The sequence below is a fragment of the Mobula birostris genome, chromosome 6, assembly GCF_030028105.1.
Source record: "Mobula birostris isolate sMobBir1 chromosome 6, sMobBir1.hap1, whole genome shotgun sequence".
NCBI lineage: Eukaryota > Metazoa > Chordata > Chondrichthyes > Myliobatiformes > Myliobatidae > Mobula > Mobula birostris.
In genome coordinates this window covers 148123658-148138871 of record NC_092375.1, presented here as the reverse complement: position 1 = coordinate 148138871, position 15214 = coordinate 148123658, and the positions used below count along the sequence as shown (strand labels likewise).

Sequence of the window (15214 nt, the reverse complement as noted above, 5' to 3'; positions counted from 1 at the left end):
GACTGTCCCTGATCAGACCATGATTCTCTAAATGCCCATAGATTCCATCTCTAAGAATCTTTTCCAACAACTTTCCCACCACAGATGTAAGGCTCACTGGTCTATAATTACCCGGACTATCCCTACTACCTTTCTTGAACAAGGGGACAACATTCGCCTCCCTCCAATCGTCCGGTACCATTCCCGTGGACAACGAGGACATAAAGATCCTAGCCAGAGGCTCAGCAATCTCTTCCCTCAGCTCGTGGAGCAGCCTGGGGAATATTCCGTCAGGCCCCGGGGACTTATCCGTCCTAATGTGTTTTAACAACTCCAACACCTCCTCTCCCTTAATATCAACATGCTCCAGAACATCAACCTCACTCATATTGTCCTCACTGTCATCAGGTTCCCTCTCATTGGTGAATACCGAAGAGATGTATCCATTGAGGACCTCGCTCATTTCCACAGCCTCCAGGCACATCTTCCCACCTTTATCTCTAATTGGTCCTACCTTCACTCCTGTCATCCTTTTGTTCTTCAGGCAATTGAAGAATGCCTTGGAGTTTTCCTTTACCTTACTTTCCAAGGCCTTCTCATGCCCCCTTCTTGCTCTTCTCAGCCCCTTCTTATGCTCCTTTCTTGCTTCCCTATATTCCTCAATAGACCCATCTGATCCTTGCTTCCTAAACCTCATGTATGCTGCCTTCCTCCACCTGACTAGATTTTCCACCTCACTTGTCACCCATGGTTCCTTCACCCTACCATGCTTTATATTCCTCACCGGGACAAATTTATCCCTAACATCCTGCAAGAGTTCTCTAAACATCGACCACATATCCAAAGTACATTTCCCTGCAAAAACGTCATCCCAATTCACACCCGCAAGTTCTAGCCTTATAGCCTCATAATTTGCCCCTCCCCAATTAAAAATTTTCCTGTCCTCTCTGATTCCATCCTTTTCCATAATAATGCTAAAGGCCAGGGAGCGGTTTTCACTGTCCCCCAGATGCTCACCCACTGAGAGATCTGTGACCTGACCCAGTTCATACCTAGTAATAGATCTAGTATGGCATTCCCCCTAGTCGGCCTGTCAAAATACTGTGACAGGAATCCGTCCTGGACACACTTAACAAACTCTTCCCCATCTAAACCCTTGGAACTAATTAGGTGCCAATCAATATTAGGGAAGTTAAAGTCACCCATGATAACAACCCTGTTATTTTTGTACTTTTCCAAAATCTGCCTCCCAATCTGCTCCCCGGTATCTCTGCTGCTACTGGGGGCCTATAGAATACCCCCAGTAGAGTAACTGCTCCCTTCCTGTTCCTGACTTCCACCCATACTGACTCAAAAGAGGATCCTGTTACATTACTCACCCTTTCTGTAGCTGTAATAGTATCCCTGACCAGTAATACCACCCCTCCTCCCCTTTTCCCCCCTCTCTATCCCTTTTAAAGCACTGAAATCCAGGAATATTGAGAATCCATTCCTGCCCTGGTGCCAGCCAAGTCTCTGTAATGGCCACTACATCATAATTAAATGTATGTATCCAAGTTCTCAGTTCATCACCATTGTCCCTGATGCTTCTTGCATTGAGGTACACACACTTTAGCCCTTCTACCTTGCTACCTTTACAACTTTTATTCTGCTTCTCTTTCCTCAAAGCCTCTCTATATGTTAGATCCGTCTTTACTCCATACACTTCTTTCACTGCTCTATCGCTCCGGGTCCCATCCCCCCTGCAAATTAGTTTAGACCCTCCCGAACCTCGCTAGCAAACCTACCTGCAAGGATATTGCTCCCCCTCGAGTTCAGGTGCAACCCATCCAATCTGTACAGGTCCCACCTTCCCCAGAAGAGATGCCGATGATCCAAAAATCTAAAACCCTGCTCCCTGCACCAACTCCTCAGCCACGCATTCAACTGCCATCTCCTCTATTTAGTTGGGCTCTCTTTATCTAGTTTTACGACTTATGTGAAGATCTGATCATATTTTAGGTCATATTTATGCAGAAATAGCAAAAATTCTACAGGGTTCGCAAACTTTCTAGCACCACTGTAACTGAGTTACTGCATATCAAAATCAAATCCAGGGAACTCATGATTTATCTTTCTTAATGATATTTCAGGGGCCCAAGGTGATTTTATATGGGATATAGATCCAGTGAGGAAAACATGGCAGAAGCTTCAATGTATTTTTTTCTCTCGGTAATCATTTGGCAATTTAACTACCAATTACATGGGCAAACTGGCAAACAAGACTGTTGGAGGATTAAGTATACACTTCTAGTGGTTTGATTACCTGCGATCAAATTTATCCTTGGGCTACAGTTCACAGTTGAGTAGTTCCAAATATTTGATGGTATTAGAACATTCTGCTTTTTTTGTGCCTCAAGAACACTTAGCACTTAATACTGTTTACTCCTGACACTATTTTGAAATCTGCTTAGGCAGGGCCTGAGATTCATGGTTCACTTGTTCCCATTCCATTTCCATGCAAGTGATTGATGAGGCCTGGTGCTGGAGGCCCCATCAGTGGCAGAATTGAGTAATGCTACAAGTGCCTTGACTGTACCGTTCACCTGGTGAGACAGAGTAGCCATGTCCTGATAAAAAACTGCTATTGTTGCAAGCATTAGCTGCACATCACTGATATAGCAGTCATGCTCTCAATCCAAAAATAGTCAACTATACATTATTGATTGCCATATAAATCTACTCCAGCCAAATCTGTCAGAGTCAACTCCATTGCCAAACAATTTAGTGTCACAATTGTTTCTATTTTAATTTGTTAGGCTGTGAGCTTTTGATTAAACCAATTATTTTTCACATTGAGGTAACTATACAATAACAGAATATTTCTTTTAATTCCTCACATTTTATACATCCAGGGCTAAGTGATTGCTGACATTTTAATTTATCAATTTGCCAATGTATTTCTGTATTATGTAATTAAGTTTCAGACTGAAGTAAGTATTTCAGAGCCACAACAACCCATGACAAGGTTATGATATTATTTACAGAGGACAATGAAATTTAAAACATGAGTTACATCATTAAGATAAAAATACAGAAGGAAGGGCTGCTGTTTTAAATAGAAAATTTTAAGGCATGGCTTTAGAAATCTATGTTTTCAGTAGTGTGGCACCAGGCTAAAGAATAAGGCTGAACTTGGGTCCAAATACAATTTTAGCACAGTCCACCTTAATTTTAAAATCATTCTGTTTTTGGTTGCTGAATTTGAGCAATTATCTGTACATATATAATGAAGTCCTGTAAAGTAAAAACCAGTGGGCATAAGTTTAAGGTGAGAATGGAAAGATTTAAAGAGGATCTGATGCGCAGCCATTACGCACAAAGAGTGCGGGAAAATGGATCAAGCTATCAGGGGAAGTGGTAGAGGTGGGTAAAATTGCTGTGCTTACTACCTGTGTATCTGTTTATCCATGCAGGTGCATGGATAGGAAAAGTTAGGGGGTTACAGGCCGAAAGCAGTGAAATGGGACTATCCTAGGTAGGCATCTTGGTGACACTGGAAAAGTTGGTCCAAAGGTCCTGCTTCCATGTTGTATTTCTGAGCCTCAGGTCCACAAGAGATGTCAGGTACTTGGTCAGGTAATCACATTCAGGTCAGTCCATTTTTAGTGCTGTAATTAGTGGAAACGTCCAGAATTCACAACCACCGACATTGAGTTGGGGTTCACTTTAAGAGGTGGGTCTGACATGATGAGGTAATTACATAAAGACCTTTTAGCATGCTTTGTGTTCAGTTTTGGGTGTTCAGTAAATGAGTTGCTATGGCTTTCTGAAACATAAAATGCCTCCGTTGTATTTGTGTTTCTGCTCTTTGACCTCTGTTTCTAATGGTGTCTTCTTACTTAATCAAGCTTGTTGTCATATGTACAGGTATACTCATGTACAATGAAAAAGACATACCTGCAGTAGCAATACAGTAGTTGACTAGCATCCGATAGGCAGTGTTCATGAGAAAAACATAAGATAACATATTTTATAAACCTACCGATTCTCACAGTTATCTTGACTATACCTCTTCACACTCTGTCTCCTGTAAAAATGCTGTTTCTTCTTCTCAATTCTTTAGACTCTTCCAGAATGCAACTTTCCTTTCCAGGACTCCAGAGATGTCTTCCTCCTTCAAAGAATGAGTTTTCACTTCCATCACTATTGATGTTGCCCTCACTCACATCTTCTCTATTTCCCGAACATCTGCACTCACCCCATCTTCACATTGCCTTAACAGTGAGTGTTCCTCTCATCCTTACATATCACCTATGAGCCTCCGCATCTAACACATAATTGTCCACATCTTCCACCATCTCCAAAGGGATTCTACCACCAAATTTATCTTTATCTCTTCCCCTTTTCTCAGGGATCTTCCCTCTGTGATTCCATTGTCCATTTGTCTCTCCCCAGAAATCTCCCTCCCGGCATTTATCCCTGAAAGCGGCCCAATAGCTACATCTGCCCATACGAATTCTCCCTCATCTTCATTCAGAGACCCAAACAATCCTCCCAGGTAAGGCCACACTTCACCTGCGAATCTGCTGGAGTTGTCTACAGTGTCCAGTGTTCCCAACGTGGCCTCTTCTACAATGGTGAGATCCATCGTAAATTGAGGCACAGCTTCATCGAGCACCTCTGCTCCATCAGCCCAAAGCAGAACTTCCCAGGGACAAATATTTTAACTCTGCTTCTCATTCCTGTTCTGACACGTCAGTCTGTGGCTTCCACTTGCACCATGATGAGGCCACCCTCAGAGTGGAGGAACAACATCTTATATTCCATCTGGGTAGCCTCGAAGCTGATGGCATGAATATCAATTTCCCCTTCTGTTAGAAAAAAATTCCCTCCTCCCCCTTCTTTTATTTCCTACTCTAGCCTCTTACCTCTTCTCACCTGCCTATCACCTCCTCCTGTATCCCTGCCACCTTCCCTCACTTCTTTGGTTCACTCTCCTCTCCTATCAGATACCTTCCTCTCCAATCCTTTACCTGGTTTCACCTATCAATATCCAGTTATCCTCCTTCCCCTCCCACCATTTTTATTCTGGCATCTTCCTCCTTCCTTTCCAGTCCTGAAGAAGGGTCTCGGCCCGAAATGTCAACTGTTTATTCATTTCCACGGATGCTGCCTGACCTGCTGAGTTCCTTCAGCATTTTGTGTGGGTAACATTCTGCAGTGATACCTCTGTTCTTTTAAACCTGCTGTGGCTATCTTTTGAAAGAGAGTGTATCGATCCATGAAAAACATACTGAAGGCTTTACACATAACATTTGAAATCCACCGCTAGGTTCTTGTTCCAGTTCCAATGTTGTAATGAGCACATTGACAGAGGAGAATTGATATTCCAGTCACATTACCTGTTGCAGTGATAGTTGTAAGATCTCATCCTGCTCACCAATGCTCTTTTTTATTTGCCTTTTGAGATCTATTTGTCACTTCTAGAGTGAACAGTTATCGGCCCTGAATGAAGTAACCTGCTAGGCCATTTTAGAGAACTATTACAACTAAAGACACAAGAAACTGCAGATACTAGAGAGAAGAAAAAAAAATAACTGGTGAAAGAACTCAGCAGGCCGAGCATCATCTGCGGAGGCAAGGGGGTTGCCGATGACCAGACCCTGCATCAGCATGGAAAGTGTCAAGAGGGGATAACCAGTATGTAGGACAGAGAGGGCAGATGAGACAGAGGTTTGTAGCTGATAAGTGGAAAAGAAAGGAAGGAAGGAAGGGAGGGAGGGAGGAGAAAAGAAAAGAAAAGAAACGGATAGGGCCAGGTGGTAGCAGTGGTGTTTTGGGTAAAGATAGAGCCAGAGGAAAGTAGTTGATAGGTGGAACCAGATAAGGGAGGGATGATGAATACATGGAATCAAGTGTCAATGAATCTCTGCCTCAACTGGAAGGGCTGTTTAGGTCCCTGGATGGTGATAAGGGAGCAGGACATGAGTCAAGTGTTGCACGTCCTGTAGCTGTGGGGGAAAGGGCCAGGAGACAGGACGGCATGGGTGAAAGGGACTGAACAGACCAACAAGTTACAGAGAGAGTGGTCCCTGTGCAAAGCAAGAAGGAAGGGAGGAGAAGATGTAATTGGCACAGTGACCCCTTTGTATTTGTTGGAACCACGTTAGCGGTTCTGCAATGATACCTAGGCCAAGGATGGTAATTGAAGGGCAATGGTAAAGCAGGTGGGCCTGCAACCTTCGTGGAAGGAATTGTCTCATCCTTTCCTGGCTGAACCTGGATGTAACTCCTGGCCCCCAACAATAAATACTGGCCTTGTAGGACACGTCCACAATGCGTGGTCAAATTTTAAAATCACACAAATGGTTGTTTATTATGAGGAACTCTATCTTGTAATGAAGGACACTTGCAAACCTAATTGTGGTTTATTCCCACAGTATTTTGGGGTTCACCTGCTAAAAACCGTGCGTTTACTGCGTCTGCTACGGCTGCTTCAGAAGCTGGACCGCTACTCCCAGTACAGTGCCGTGGTGCTCACCCTGCTCATGTCCATGTTTGCTCTGATCGCACACTGGATGGCCTGCATCTGGTACTTCATTGGGCAGAAGGAGATCGAAGTCAATGATCTGTCTACCTCAGAAATTGGTAAGTGACAAGCTATGCACAGTTTGGCAGTGAATGCCAGGTGTCCAACCTGCAGTATTCCACTACATTTAGTGTCATGGATTTACTGAGGTGAAAGGCTGGATTATCACCCTGAAGGGCTTGATTTTCTCCTGTTGCTCTGAATTTTCTGTTACGTTTACTTTTGTGGTTATTTAATTCAATAACAGCGGAAGGCAGCATATTAAATTTCCACTCCATAAAAACTATACAATGATTTACTAACACACCATATGGTAATGTTTTGAACAGTTACGGGCATTACAAACAATATCCTTTCCAAAATGTCACTTGGCAGTATAGTCCGGAAACCAATTAGTTCATGACCATTAGTTTAATTGAGATAGAGATATTAGTTTAATGAAAATACTGTAAAACACTTAGTATGTGATCCAGTACCTTCCTATAAAGTTCCAGCTGTGACAATTTATCAGAACTTCTTCCTTGTATTTTCTCCTCTAATTTAAAAAAAACACGAATTTGTTTTTCTCTAAACTTTAAGAAACATTTTAAGAAGCATATTTTGAGGTTTGCTCTGCATTATGTTTTTAAAACTGTACAATCCTTTAATTTAGTTATGCACTCCATTGGAAACTACTGTCATGTGGTATTATGATAATGAGCATCCCCTCGGCCTGTATTTCCTAAGGTCATCTTTGATATTAACCGTTAAATAATTATGTCATGTTTAATATTTCTTGAGAGTTTGTAATTTACTGTTGCATAACAAGCCATGATGTTTCAAGATGGGAGTGATCTCTAGAGTCAGGGAAAGAAATTTAAAAACAGCACTGATTAGGAAAGAAAAATAGGCATGTGACTTTTTCATTGTAGGAAATACATAATTCTTATAATATATTTAAATATTGTTGGTGTTCATTTGTGATCAAATATAAATATTCCTGAAATTCAGACTGCAGTTTATTCTGCCAAAATCCTTTGTCAGCGGCTGGAAAGAGAATTGTCAGAAAGGAGATCTTCTCAGGTCATGAAGATCCTGAAATTTATGTCTGCAGATTACTGTGCACAGTTCAGCAATGGCTGGAGGTCAGTTGCTGGCACAGACCTCAGTCTGGTTGAGCTGAAGGTCTCGGTGTATTTAATATCTAGTTAATCTTGACTGGCACAGCCAGCTCTCCCTCATTCATCTTAATGAAATAACTAAACTAGCATGGAAAAAGTAAGTGAGGACAAATGTTTTTTTTCTCTTTCCTTTTTATTTTCTATGGTTTTAAAATAATACACTTCAAATTATTAAAATCTGAGTCAATTATTTTACTCATCTCAAATCAGCATTGACAGAAATGATTGAAAAGGCCTTTGATAACACAGGCTAGCAAAAACCACGAAGGAGATCTGGAGCTGGGGCCTCCAGATCTGCTGCCTGAGGCCTGGTGGCCACTTGCATGCTGCTGTGCTCTACAGAACAGATGGAACAGCCAGGCACCCAGCTCAGTTGACCCAAGGGATCATAAAAAGTTAGGTAGCTGCAGGAATATTGTATGGCAACAAATAAAAGGGACAAACTCTGTCAAGCTTGAACCTCTCTATAATTATTGCAATATTACTCTAAACCAGTAGCAAATGTAAGTTAAAATTGACTTGTTGTTTCTGCTCATGCTTTCACCATTTCATTTTCTGCTTTCAGCCTTCATTAGCTTTCACAATAAGAGCTACATATTGCAAAAACTAAGTAATAACGATGTTGCATGGCTGAAGTCACAAATTACAAGGTGCTGAAAGGGTTAATATCTAATTGTGTTTCTCTTGCATTCTGAAATGCATCCAGTAAAATGCTACCCAGCATAGCAGACGAGCAATTCAATACTGGGGATGTGAGCCTGGCAGAGAATGCTAACACTAGTTTTCTTACCTTCCCATTTGTATGATTTTGCAGTGGCCATGTTGGTGGTATTTTTCCAGTGCCTTGAAAAATAGTCCAGCCATGAAACAATAGAATCCTTGATCTTCCTTGAAACAAAAAGTGTATTTATTTAGAATCCCTTATTGCCGTCCCTTCCCATCAGGCGGAAAGTACAAAAGCTTCAAACGTGTATCACAAGGCTCAAGACAGCTTCTATCCCTCTGTTACAGGACACTTGAACAGACCTCTTGTACAAACCCTAAGCAAAGACAGGGGAGGGGGAAATTTCTATCACAACCAACAGAACCGGTCAAGAGAGGCTGTAGGATACAGGCATACTGTCAACATAACATAACCCCATTGTTTTAACATTTGGCTGATGCATAGGCAAACGTGATTCATGGTCACCATTTTGCAAAGAGGTGCTCTTAACTTCAATTTACTGCTTCAATTTACAATCTATATTAATAACTGAAGACTAGTTCTTGCCTGAATCAATTTCTGCTATATTCACCTAATTCCAGAATATTCACTAACATACCTTCCTCTTGGCCCTTGGACATAAATCTGTCCCAGGAAGGCTAAACTTTAAGAAGAACCTAATTGAGTAGGGCAGTGTGAGTGCCCTTCATTTTGGATCCTCTCTCCGATTACTGGGCTATCTTGTCTCTATGTGGACCTGCATCTACACTATCATTCCTAACTGGCTATCTACAAAACTAAGCAGAGATGGCAATAAAATTTTCCAGAAATTTGATCACATCCTCTTCTTGGATATTTTTGTCTTCTCGATTTCACCAGTCTTTAAAATGCAGCTTTTTCATCCATGCGCTTGTGCCTCGTTCCTTGAAGTCAAATCATATGCTTATCTTCATCCCTTTATTCTCCAACAGCTAAAATTCAGCAGTGACTATCTGTAGTTAGTCTACGTGCAGGGTCACCAGCAAGTTAACTCTGTTTCAGCTTCACAGGCAACTGTTCACATTCCATGCCATGGCAGAAGATTATCAGAATAATCTAACAGGTCCCTCATTTGTTTTGATCAATCTACAAGAGGGATTGGGGTGGTCTCTATTGGAGTAGCTGTGAGGAACACACCCTGTTGGCACCTCCTCTTAGATTGCCCTTTTGATCGCTGGCCCACCGACTGAAAGGGCCCAGCTCATTTGTGTTCACTCCTCATTCAAGCTGGAGTGGCTGCCTTAACGCGCTGAGTGCAATTTTTCCTCTGTTTTTCTGTCTACCTTGCCAGCGAGGTTGATGTCTCTGCCATAACTCAGATCCCTTCCCACTTATTCTCCCAATAACTTTCCATTCTGATCTATATAACTAATGATCTACCTCCCACAATCAGCCTTCATTACAAAGTTACCATTATTCTTTAATGCTTTATCCATGGCTTGTCGACACGCTCTCTCTCTGCGTCTTCTGCATTCGTGTTCCTGTTCCTTTTCATTCACAATCAGGAGGTTGATGGTCATTTCCTGTAATGAGGTTGTTATTGGGCTGACTCACTCGGTCTGCCTTCTCCCTCTGGTTCTCTATGGTCAGCAATGGTGAATTCTTATTTGCATTTAAACCGACACCTGCTAGACTTCAAGCACGTTCTACATTTCCATTCTAGGAGTCTGGAATGTCCTGAATCCTGGCTACTCATTTGCATTTTACAAGACACATACTGTGACTATGTCTCTATTTTGCAAAGAACTAAAACTCAGTCAGTGTGTTGACAATACCTAATACAGTGAATTCCAGGTAATTCGGCCATTGGTTAATTGGGGAAGCTGCTTATTTGGGACAACTCTTAAAGAGCAAAGACTAATCGAGAAAATAGCTAGAATTTGCTTCACTTATGTGGGACACCGTGCCACTTTATTGGGACAGGAGACTGTTGCCAAAGTTTCCAACTTGCATCACTCACAGGCACTTGTTTGGCCGTTAGTCACTACACCATGCTTAGAACGAACAGTTTTTAAATAGCATCAGTTGCATGTGTTAGTGTTCAAAAAGCAATGATTTTTGTCACAGATAGTTGGTGAGAAATGTTGTTGTTCGTCCATCGTACGTCGATGAGGACCTCGACACCATTATTGATGGTGTTGAGACTAGCGCGTGACTTGGATTTAAGTGAGGGAGAGTTGCGCAGCGTCAGCCTCACTCTCTCTTCCCAATTCCCATCTGGATCCAGTGGCAAGACAGAGTCGAGACGGCGGGAGATGGGACTAGGCGCAGTGGATGACCAGGACGTCTTCTGTGTCTTGTCCTGCTCTACACATTCCACGACGCTTGCAGAGACCGCCTTCTTGACCGTTGGACCTTCCATTGGTCTCATCCGGCTCAATCCGCCGGAGTCTGTCTTCACATGCTGGGATAGACAACTCCCTATCGCACTGAGGGTTTGAGACCCGTCGGCTACTCTCACCTAGTTTAGCCGGCTTGTCGAAGCCGTTACCCGGGGTGTGGCCGCTGTTGCATGCAAACAGCTACGGGGAGCCACAGGTGAGAGCTGAGTGCCAGGAGGGGACCAAAGGTGGACTAACCGCCTTGAAAAGGACGCAACATGTTACCCCACCAGAGGTGCTACCCCTCCCTGACACCCCATCCACCCCTGGATGGGGTGAGAAATAAGCAGTAAGACAAAACAGAGCTGTTTTCCTCACACCAGTTCCAAGCATTCAGGTTTAGAGATGCCAGAAATGACCGAGAATGAAATGAAACAATTTCACTACTTAAACAGGGAATTGAAGGTACTGTATCAACAATCATCTTGAATGTTACAGTGAAAATGAAGACTCAGAAGAGGTAATCATCAAAAGCATTGTATGAAGACAGTCCAATATCTGCACTAGGTGACTACACAGATTTTATTAATTTACAATCAAAAGGACAGCAGTGTACACTGGATGAATTGCTCTGTCGATAACTATTAGGAACTACAGTTTTATAGCACTGTTGTAGTATTGTTGGTGTTCTGATTTGTTCTGTATTTCATTTAAATACGCAAATTGTTACTCAGTTAAACAGTATATGATTTAAACCATTTCCATTAAATTTGGCTAATTGGCACATTCACTTATTTGGGCCAAAATGTATTGATGCCGATGAGTCCTAAATAATTGGAATCCACGGTATATATATTTTAACCCGATGGAACATTCTTGGTAAGAAAAGCAATATTTCGGATCACTCCCCAAGCGTTCCAATCTCCCCACAACAACATAAATTTTAAATTCCCAATTTGAGTATACAGTCGGCCCTCCTTATCTGCGAGTTCCACATGCGCAAATTCAACCAACTGCAAATCGAGAAAACCCAGAAGTTCTCTTCCAGCACTTGTCCTTCGAGCATGTACAGACTTTTTTTCATGTCATTATTCCCTAAACAATGCAGTATAACAACTACTTTACATAGCATTTACATTGTATTAGGTATTATAAGTAATCTAGAAATGATTTAAAGTATACAGGAGGATGTGTGTAGGTTATCGTGGATCGGGAATCAAAAAAAAACGGAAGTTCTCTTACTAAGTAAGTTGGAACAGGTACATCCGGTATTATTTAGCGTCAGTTAGTCAAACGTTTGTCTTAGCATATAGTATATAGTATATATTTTACCTTTCTATGCATATAAAACACTTAAGAAACATATGTTTCAGCGCTAGGCTCAGGAACGGAACTTCCCGAGTTCGATCCAGTGACAGATCGCTCCCGAGCACGTTCTCCATCCATGCAGGGTTGATGGACCAAAAACCCAAAACCCAATAATTAGGCCACTGTGTTGCTTAGTAATAATTGTAGCTTTCATCGGGGTAGGGCCTTTCTCACTTTATCCTTTAAAATTGTTCCAGTCGTTGACCAACTGTAGCCTAACGCTTTTCCAATGACTGATGACATTTCGCCTCTTTCTGATCGCTTTATTATTTCCACTTTATTTTCAATCGTGATCATGATTATTTTTGTGAACAGAAACACTGCAGATTCAGAGCTCCACCACCGAGTCCTAATGTCGACCACACTGAGACAGGTTAAATAAGGTCCAGGGTTCTGCTGGGTCCTAAGGTCCACCGCATCGAGACAGGTTGAATAAGGGACTTGAACATCCGCATTTTTTGGTATCCGCGAGGGGTCCCGGAACCAATTCCTCGCGGATAAGGAAGGCGGACTGTATACAAATCACCAATTTCACAAAATGCCAACTTCTTGCTAGATGTGGCAATCCCATATCTGTATAGAGATACTCAAATTTCCATCACCTTAACCTGTATAGCACATGGCCAGTGTGGAATCCAGGTCTCTCCAATATCAATTCCAATGCAAAGAAATAAATAGACATAAACTTAAAGCACATATAGGACAAAACAAAAATCCATCTTTATACTTTTCTTCCTTCCGAAGATTCACAAATAAATGAATAATACTTGGAACGAACATTAAACACACAATTAAGACATAATCCAAAAAAGCAATGAAAATGAAGAGATGAGATACACACGTATTCTCAAAATTTCTTAGACATCTTAAATATTCATCCTGCAAATTCATTTCACATCAAGGAGCAGAATCTTCCTCTAGGATTAATTCAAACAACCTTCCAATATAGATTTAACAATCACATGACAGACTTTGCATACTCACTCATTTATATTCTTCCTTTCATTCTCTCAAGTATATTCATATGTGACCACAACCCACACAACATTTTTCTAACTAAAACCATTCATACTTTAATTACTCTCTCTCTAAGTTTAAACATTCAGCAAGACATCTTAGAACACACATTCACAACCACCTTCCAGAATCTTATACCTTAAGGCTTTGAAACAAAGGATGCTGGAATTATTGGTCATGGACAAACAAGCATGTCGACCAGAATTCCAACATCTTCCGAGCTTTCTCAAATTCAAATCTCTGATCTATAGAATTCTAGTTATATGACCTGTTTGTCGGGAGTACCATGGTGGCATAGTGACAGTGCAACACTATAACAGCCCAGGGCTTTCCAGAGTTCAGAGTTCAATCCTGGCATCACTCTGTAAGGAGTCTCTGTGCGTCCTCCCCATGGACTGCACGGGTTTTCTCCAGGACCTCCAGTTTCCTTCCACAGTCTAAAGATGTACCTGGTAGGTTAATTGGTCATTGTAACTGTCCCATGATTAGATTAGGGTTAATCTGGTTTATTGGGGAATGCTGGGGCAGTTTGTCCCAAAGGGCCGGAAAGGCCCACCCTGCACCGTATCCTTAAATAAAATGAATTGTGTCCTGCTTCAGAGCAACTCATCCTTCACGGATCATCCTTCAGTCTAGATCTTTGACAAGTCAAATTTAACTCCGAGATATGTATGTGTGTGTGTGTGTGTGTGTGTTGGGGGGGTGGGGGGTTTAATGGCTCTATTCTAATCTGGTCTACTCTGACTGGTTCACAGTCTTGCTTGAGTTCGGTCTAAAGCACTTAGACCACTTGATATCATCCAGATAGACCATCCTGGCTCCAGTCCCTGCTGATCAAGGCTGCTGTGGCCATGTTGTCCACTTTGTATCTTATGTGTCTGCTGACCCTGAGTTACTTATGTAAGCTGTCCCTTCCTTGAATCTACAACAGCACCTGCCTTACTAAGTATATCTAATCCCAGAACTGTACCCTCATTGTTCAACCACAGCCAGAAATCATTGGAAAGCCCACTCCCTCTATCTCAAGTACCTGAGGCTCACTTTTTTGTGCCTTCATTATTTTCCCCCTACCCCTGTGAGATAACTAGCCTCCGCAGTCACGGGCAAGGGTGGGTCAGTTGTGAATGTTGAAGCTCCTGTGTACTCTAACATATCACATTGCTCGCCCCTTTTAAAGCTCATATATACACCTCTGGGTGACCAGTATTGCAATGGAGGCTGCTGATAGTTGTTTATCTGACTTGGACGCTGTCTTTACTAGCTCTATAATCTGGTGAGTGTTCAATGTGTGTAGAGAAAATTCTGCAGTGGTTTCTTCCTGTCTTTGTGGGTGGCTGTCACATCGTCTTTCCTTCTTGAGGCATGTCCTGAGAGGCTACAGCTGTAACAAGCCATCATCTTTACCCTTCCATGTCTGTTCAGGCAGTCCCTTGCTTGGTGCCCTGGATGCTGGCATACAAAGCAACTCCTCTGATTCCTTGCAATAACCATATACACGAAAGCCACCTTACAACCCCTCTTCCCTCTCTTTCGGTCTGTTTCCCCAGCCCATGAAACTATTGTGGAGTCAGTGAATGCCACCATCATCACCAACTCAAAAACACCCTGGTGGGTTGAAAACGCAGACTCAAGGAAATCTGCAGATGCTGGAAATTCAAGCAACACACACACACAAAAAGCTGGTGAATGCAGTAGGTCAGGCAGCATCTATAAGAAGAGGTACAGTCGAAGCTTCGGGCCGGGACTCTTCAGGACTGGTCCCGGCCCGAAACGTCGACTGTACCTCTTCCTATAGATGCTGCCTGACCTGTTGCATTCACCAGCAATTTTTTTATGTGTGTTGCTGGTGGGTTGAGCTGTGCCCTCAGTCTGCCCGGATCCCTGATTGTTTCAGTCTTGTATTGTTCTAATTATTCTATTTATTTCCCACCCATATGTGCCTCTCTCTGCTCCTGTAATCTGTCCAGCTCTGCTTGTACATTGTCTTGCTGTCCTCTATATTCATCCCTTTCCTTCTGAAGCCCTGTTATTTGTACACTATGTGATTCCGGACACT

General features: G+C 42.3%; 1 protein-coding gene across 1 annotated transcript in view; it reads left to right on the top strand.

Annotated features, from left to right (window-relative positions):
* Positions 1-15214, top strand: part of kcnh3 (potassium voltage-gated channel, subfamily H (eag-related), member 3) — a 636348-nt gene that overhangs the window by 436764 nt on the left and 184370 nt on the right. The window contains exon 7 of the mRNA XM_072259611.1: positions 6402-6609. Within this exon, the coding sequence (XP_072115712.1) occupies positions 6402-6609 (208 nt within the window). The remainder of the gene's footprint in view (positions 1-6401; positions 6610-15214) is intronic.